We start from the raw sequence: 8,234 nt of genomic DNA, 5'->3' as shown, positions 1-8,234 counted from the left end.
TCCACACATGAGCTGAGGTGTGTTTAGTGTTTGTGGGCATAAACAAGGCGAAAAATTGCTCCACTTTTGACTCCACTGTCCAATTTTAGACCTGTATCATCTTGTTATCACCAGGTATTGATCAAAGTACAACATAGATTAATGGTTTTGCCAATAGGTATTAATGACAATTGTTTTGATATGATGAATTTCCACACTGTTTAGGCTTTTATGTCTGTGCATGTCCATTCACATGCCTACAATGCAAGTGAATGGGTTTAATTTGACCGAAGCTTTAATTCAATGGTCAACATTTGAAAAACATAATGTGCAAAACTATGTGTAAGCGAATAAGTTGCAAAGTCTAGCCTATTGTTTTATTTAACAATACTGGCTTATTTTTTGCAAACAAACATTTTAGGAGTAGATGTAAATAATAAAAAGTTGCATCTTGTCACATTAGCACAGATGCTATGTACAACAGGATTTCTTAAAAAATGCTAACTATACAGAATGAGGATGGCTGAAAACTGATATCTAATTGTTATTCACCCTCAATCTCCTTACCGTCCCGTTGCCTAATACATGACATGCTGACTCGTTTTCCTTCCTGTCAAGGTCAATTGTTATCCCCTTGGTAATTTATTAATAGCAGATGGGCCCTCGTGCCTCCATTTTTCAGCTGATGGATGCTGCGAACCTTCTTAGACCAGAAAGGTTGAAACAATAAAGCTGTTAAACCAAACTACATTCCGCGAAAGAATATTTTATAGGTTCATTATCCATGTGTTCAGCCTCACTAGCTGTTATCAGCATCATCCTTCACTCCACAGCAGACCTGTGGCAAACCAGCAATGCAGTACATTCAGCTATGAGAAAAAAAAAGTGGTTGTATAATTAATGTATTTGCTTGCACAATGCAATCATTCTGTGTCAACAAAAGGATAATGTGTACTGTTCTGCAGCTGGGGGTAAAGCATTGTTACTTACATGAGCCATGCAATACTCCTTTGGATACACAAAATCATAAACCCTGTTTGTTAAATTAATGTTTATCTGGTCCATAACGGATCAACTCCGCTCTGTATCAATCTCTGCATGCATTCAGAGGGACTGTGTGACATCTGCAGTATGAGCACTTGTGCTATCCTGTATGTGTAATGAAAATATTGAATAAAAGATTAAATTGCCCAGAATTTTAAAGTAAAACTCCAGCCTTCAAAGTCTGTTTACAGGTCTTGGGTAGCCTAGAAATTAGACGCACCCTAGCGGCAGCAAATTTAATTTGCAGCCAGGGGGGTCTAGGCACTCTCCGTTAACTTGCGAGCTGGAAAAACCAAACTCTGGTCAGGCCAATCACATCGTGTATAGAGTCGGTGGGCGGGCTTATGGCTGCTGCTGCTTGGAACAGCGGTCTTCTGGAAGACTTGGAGTTAAGCTTTTCTTTGAGAAAAGAACAAAGAACGGCACAGAAATCATTCTTAAAAAAGGAAGATGTGTTCGGAGTTTTGCCGAACGGATACGGCAAAAGTTTAATCTATCAACTAGCTTCGCTACCTTCTTCGTTGCTCTGCCTGGTTGTAGCTCTATATCCTATTGCGTGCAGAGGGAATTTGAAAGACAACCGTTTATCCCGCCCCTCGAATTGAGCTCCGTCAATGGTGAGTTCCCAGATCCAACATCTTGATCTGGGTCTGGCTTGTCAGGCTAGGTCTTGGGGACTTCTATGTGTAAAACGGTGTATAAAGCCTTTTGTAGCTCCAGAGGGAGCTGCATAATATCTGATAAATTGCCTCAAGTGATCTCATTTGAGTCAGCATCAGTTGTGTCTGAAGACTTCAAGTTTTTAAATGAAAGAAATCTAGGGGTTCTTGAAGCTAGTGGCTCGAGGCTACATTAGCCGCTACTGACATAACACACCCTGAATCTCAGACCGAACTGTCTGCAGTCGACTTGAATTATAGGTAGAACAGAGATTGACTTTAGTCTTTTGAGACTCAGGTGACTGTAATTTGAAGTGTTTTATGTTTATATTGTTTACTTTTTCTTATTATTAGGTGGTGTGATTGAGGACAAAATGTGTTTCTAATGAATCTTCACAAATACCTTTGCAATAATAAATCTCTCTTTAGCCTGATAATTAAACCTACATTTTATAATTATGTTCTAGGAGCTTCTGTTTATATACTTATATGCGCTGGTGATCTGCAAGGACTTGTAACCTGTAACTCAAACTTCAAAGGGCTTGCTATTGCTCATCGTCCAACAAAAGTTTTTGTTTTAATGTCCAATACCTCTGAAGGAAGATATGTGTATATATTATATATCATAAGATTTCCTTTTGTCAGTCTTTCAACATACTGTTAACTGCTCCAGAAAATCCAGGAAATGCTTTGTCTGCCTGCTCAGGTGCACTCATCTTTCATGCATGACGGGCCATATGAAAATTCATATAATATGGAAAGTGTGTTTGCATGTGAGTTGACAATATAAGTGCCCCATTCTGTATGTGTGAAGTACACCAGAAGAGCATTGCCCACTGTCACTCTCATCACTTATTGAACTGTGACAGCCGTTCACCACGCAGATTGTGTCCTCCTCCGCCTGGAGGAAGGCAGCAAAGAGACGGAAAGGGCAGGAAGATGGCGGAGAGTTCAAACTTTAGTGAGAATCTCGGCCACAACAAACTCTCATTGTGACATTAGAGAGAAATGTCAAGAGGAACTGATGTGAAAAGACGCCCAATCATCCAAATTAATCTGTATTAGTGAATGCTCTGCCACGTTCAGTGAGCGCCTCAAGAGGTTGTTGGATTTCATTTTGACATAATCGTGATACGCTGAGGGCCATTACTCCATTCTTTTATTTCATTTCAAGGTAACGCTTTAAAACAAAACTACAAGTGGTCTGTCAGAATATCTGTGCTGCTTTCAACATGCCAACAACAATGAAAGAAATGTTTTTACTGCAGATTTGGAAGAAGTTTTGACCAGAGTCATGATTTAAACGCCATTAACATTCCCACTCATAGAACAAGTGTGCCAAACAAATACTTTAAAGCCTTTATTGCACAGCATCTCTGAATGTGAACAGATAGATTCCCAGAACAACATACCTTTTAATTCACATAACGCTGACAAATCCTTTAAATCACTCTCTATAGCCATGAGATGGCAAACCATTTCATACATGAACATAACATACTGTAGGTACAGATTTAATGTAACACATGCACGCACGCACGCACACACACACACACACACACACACACACACACACACACACAGAGTAAAACAAGGTGGTGTTTGTTCTGCAAAATTGAACTTATGATTAGCTTTCGCTGCTGGTTACATATCAGCTACAGTTTCTTTGTTTGACACCGATATGAATCTTTTCCTTTTTTTTTCAAATGCATGATTGTGACTAACAAAGGACAACCATACAGGGTAGCAGCAAGCAGTCCATGACCATAATACAAATATATTGTTTTTCAGAATAAATAGACATATTGTCGATGTAGGAGTCATATTTTTACACATAATGCAAAAAGGATCCTTTTTATCAAGTCAGCTGTTCATGATCTCTCTGATCTCTCCTGCTTACTGGCATTAATAGGTCAGTCCTTGCATGGGAATAACGCGCTGTGCATTGCTTTAATGCACTGTACCACCCAAACAGGAATCCATACAGAATATTAACAACCCATCACTCAATTTAACCTACAACATAGCAAATGTGCTCATCAATAGGAGCTTATATGACACGTTTAATGGATTTTGTGAGGTAATTTTTAGACTCTCTCAATACTACAGTAAATCTTATTTTTTTAATTAAATAAAGCTTTTTAAATAATTATAATAATAATTTTGCCTTGCAGTGGTTTGAGCTTTAAATTATGTGAAACACTTTTACTCCAGATTTTCTTTGTTTGTTTTATAAACACTGGCATTTTAAATCACCATACTGGACCAAATGACTAACGATGAATGTTTTCTTTTGCATGCACATCTCATAATGTCTATGAGTTCCACAAATTATATTGCATGGCCTTCTTACTATTCTATATTGTCATACACTTTTAGAACTTCATATCCAAAAATAAATACATAAATAAATCTTATGGGAGACTGAAGGAGCATTCGTTCACGACCTGCAGCATTTGAAGCGCACAAGTTTATGGAAAGCTTTCTTGAAGTCCTCATTGGACATTGTATATATGATCGGGTTGATGAGGGAGTTCAGATATCCCAACCAGGTGAAAAAGTCAAATAACTCGGGATTAAAACATGTCTCACACGTGGCCACCACCAATGTGTAAATGAAAAACGGCAGCCAGCAAACGATATAAGCGCCGAGGATTATCCCCAAAGTCTTGGTCGCTTTTCTCTCTCTGGCTGCTGAAATGCGCTTTTTCTCCAAAAGCGCGTCCGACACCGTCACTTTCACCTGGTTCTCGCTTGTTGAAGACCCGGTGTCGCTGGACTGGGTGTCGTGTCTTCCGCACTGCAGAGAGGTTGTGGACGCCACGGATCCAGGGGAGTTGGTGACCAGGTGCGCTGAGGTGAGTCTCTTCCCCACCTTCTTGGGGGACTGCTTCAGGATCCGTTTCCGAGCCTCGACGTATATCCGTCCGTAGAGGACAATAAGCAGCAATGTGGGGATGTAGAAAGCCCCAAAGGTGGAGTAGATGGTGTAGAAAATATGATCCGTGTTGACGCTGCAGCTGGTCAGCTCCTCCGCCTTCACCTGCCTCCAGAAGAGAGGAGGCAGGGAGATGGAGATGGCGATGACCCAGGCTGTGGCCACCATCCCGGCCGCGCGCCCCGGCGTGCGCTTTTTGGAGTACTCCACCGCATCCGTGATGGCCCAGTACCTATCCAAAGCGATTACGCACAGGTGGAGGATAGACGCTGTGCAACACGTTATGTCCGAGGAGAGCCAGATGTCGCACACGATTTGTCCCAACGTCCAGGTGTGGATAACCGTGTAGAGGACGCAGATGGGCATCACCAGAATGGACACCAGCAGGTCGGTGATGGCCAGAGAGGCGATCAGAAAGTTCGCAGGAGTTTGCAGTTTCTTCGACTGGGAGATTATCGCTACGACGAACGCGTTGGATAAAGTGGTGGCGAGTGTTATGCCGGAAAGAATCACCGCCAGACTGATCTGATATGCGAGACTCTCTGCGCTGACATCCACAGTGGATGGATCAGTAATACAACTGTCGTTTGTGGTGTTCACCGGCTGAGTTGGCTCTACTTGACCGGAGCGCTCCATAACTTTTAGTCACTTGTTCTCATATTTGATGTCACCCTCTGAGATATCTGTCATTTAAGGTGCCATTTCTCTTGATGGACATCTCTTTATCCGTGTCATCCGGTCACATAAATGGCATAATGGTGGTAAGTCTTAAACATAAAAACTGATTCCTTTCTTCCTCATTTGCTTCTGTTAGCCTATTTCAGGTATTAATGTGCATATGCCACATTGTTGAAGCAAATATCCATTCCCCACTGTTCAAACGTTTCCGTTTTTTAGCCATAAAAGAAAACTTCTTAACTGTTGTAGGCCTACACAACAGACAGAAAAGGTTTGTATGTAAATGTAAATGATGAGCAGTGCTTCCTGATGTCCCAACATCTGGGAAGATGTCACAGATAATCCGCATGTAGGGCAGAAGTCTTCTAGAGCTGTGCTTCCTCTGGCCCCCTGTGGTTGAATGGTGAGTCAACCCAAAGTCTCAATTTTATACAGACTCTGACATCAAACAAGTACCACTGATAACAGCCTTGTTTCTCTCTCTCTTTTTTTTTTTTTTTTTTTTTTTTTTTTCTCTCTCTCCTTATGAAGAGTAGGCTATCTTCTGGGTCATAGTGCCCAGAGTGTCTCATTTGTCACATGTTGTGCACCATAAACATTGATTGATTTGACAAAAATACCTTACATCACAGAATAAAAAACTGCCACTGTCAATTATAGTCATTTATAAAGGGTTTGTAAGTTGTAACTAATGGCTTTATTAACGGTGCCAATACTTTATAGATCCATTTAAAATCATCCTTTGGGAGAACAACCTTTGGTTGCCAGGTTGTGAAAAGTCTATCTTTTCATAACATAACACACTACAGTAGTAGTGTAGTTGTATGCAGCATTAAGGCATTTTAAAGTATTTATTAATGCACAGTCTTTGCCAAAAGTTATAACTTCTCCTATGATGTCATATTCTATTCTATCACTATTGCATCCACCTGTTTATACAACAGCCTCCACGTATGGGTGCTAACAGGAGGAGTTATATTGTTGACAAATCTTTTAATACTCAATCTGCTTACAAATACATTATAGTATATTTCTGTATACATTATTGTTTATATGAATGCTACATATAATATATATATAATATAAAATAATGTCATTTCTTTAGTGAAGCTGTTGTATGCTTCAGTTTCCATAAATTAAAGTCGGAACATTATAAAGCATTTGTAAATGATTAGTAAAGCCATAAGTTACAACTTATAAACACTCTATAATGAGTGCTTTCTTAGCAAGTGGTGCCACCATGCTCCATGCATACATCTCAGCATCATAGCGTCATTTTAAATAGAGATAATGATGGTTGATGCAATGATTCTTTTGACGTTTCATGGCTAGAAGAGTCAGTATGAGGAGTTCACTTGCATTGAATCCTGCCATTTTTGGCACTTCTGATGTGTGATAACGGCTGTCATAGATATTGACATTGGGTCACTGCCAGTTACACATGAAGCTGTGAACCTCTCACGCCCAGTCAGTCTTTGATGCCAATTCTCAAGTTCACTCATTGCCTTCACTGAGGCTGTCATGGGCCAACAATCTATTCAAGAGCCTGGCGGTTTTTGTGAAATAAATTTTAAGTCTGGTCAGGAAATATATAAATTATGCTATCAGACTCAATCCCCAACAGGCATGTGCACACACACACGCATGCACGCACGCACGCACACACACACATATACACACACACACACACACACACACACACCAGGACATTGTCCATTTTCCAAACTGAAATGACTCAGAGTAATGAACCTGCTATAATATATTATTTTCTCGTCTCAAGCTGCTGTAGCAATCATATCTCCCCTTTTACTTTTCTTCATTTCCTCATCAGAAACTTTTAATTAAAATTGACTTATCACTTACATTGCGCCCAATATTCTTCAAAAATCACATTTAAACTGTCTTCATCTGTGGTGCTCAGCTGGTTTTGTTAACAGCTGGAATGTATTGTTTTAGAGCAGAGATCTTCTACAGGGGGTCCAGGACACTTAGGGGGTCCTCAGAGTCACTGCAGGGAGGCCTCCAAATAATTGTCAATTTTTGAAAGTAAAAAAAAATGAAAAAAAATGAAATGCCTTAACATAATTCCAACATATTATTAGCAAATATAAATCCCCACTGATGATAGGCTTACTGGCCTATAGGTAAGGTAGTCAGTAAGATAGCAGCCCACAGATACAGTTCATTCCAAAGATAGCCATTTATAAAATCATCCCAACAATTAATATTTTAATAGCTTATGCAAAAAAAGTATGTATGAAAGCTTTAGGCTGCCCTAACAGTTCTTGTAGGGCCAGTTTAATATGCAACTTCATTTGAAACAATATGTAGTAGGGGGGTCCCTGTTACGCTCACTTTCAGTTAAGGGGTCCTTGGCTTAAAAAACAGTTGAAGACCCGTGTTTTAGAGGTTTTGAGGCAATATTTTAGAAAACATCAAAACACATCAACATGTTTGGCACCTTGACCTTTCAGTTGTATAATTTCAACTTAAAGTATATCATTCAGAGTAAGGATTCAAACACAATTTTACCCATAAACAGAATATGAGTGATGATGCTTTAATGCAATCGAAGTGTCATTGGCAGACACCTACGTGTGCTTAAGATATGCTTTGGAAGAATATTTATTATCATTTTGAACTGTATTGAAGATAGTGACATAATTAAAGTGCTCTTTTACTGTCTGAAAAACAAAGCAATGTCAAATCAAACAAGAAAACAAAAGCGGGGTTCTTTGCTGCATCTTCAACATCTCAGTCCAAATGTTACACTTCTTTTCAAAGCATTCTACCCCAGAAAGTAATGAATTTGAGTCCTTAAACTACCCTAGTTTTGACACAAATGCTTGACAATTTGGGACTTTTCAGCAGCATCCAGTTTATAAGGACAAAAAAAACAAAACTACTGCTATATCAGGACCATGGACAGCTCCTCC

At 39.7% G+C, this 8,234-nt stretch overlaps 1 protein-coding gene across 1 annotated transcript; it reads right to left on the bottom strand.

Annotated features, from left to right (window-relative positions):
• Positions 1 to 3,029: 3,029 nt before the first annotated feature.
• Positions 3,030 to 5,273, bottom strand: htr1b (5-hydroxytryptamine (serotonin) receptor 1B). Its single transcript, XM_039785283.1, has one exon. The coding sequence runs from the start codon at positions 5,254 to 5,256 to the stop codon at positions 4,123 to 4,125; it is 1,134 nt and encodes a 377-aa protein (XP_039641217.1). The 5' UTR covers positions 5,257 to 5,273; the 3' UTR covers positions 3,030 to 4,122.
• Between the last annotated feature and the right edge of the window lie 2,961 nt (positions 5,274 to 8,234).

The sequence above is a fragment of the Perca fluviatilis genome, chromosome 20 (assembly GCF_010015445.1).
Source record: "Perca fluviatilis chromosome 20, GENO_Pfluv_1.0, whole genome shotgun sequence".
Taxonomy (NCBI): Eukaryota; Metazoa; Chordata; class Actinopteri; order Perciformes; family Percidae; genus Perca; species Perca fluviatilis.
Note: the sequence above shows the minus strand (reverse complement) of the source record. Positions and strands in the feature narration are given on the sequence as shown.

What these genes read in the sequence shown, in the direction of transcription:
- htr1b (XM_039785283.1), bottom strand. Translation starts at nt 5,256, where the DNA reads ATGGAGCGCTCCGGTCAAGTAGAGCCAACTCAGCCGGTGAACACCACA.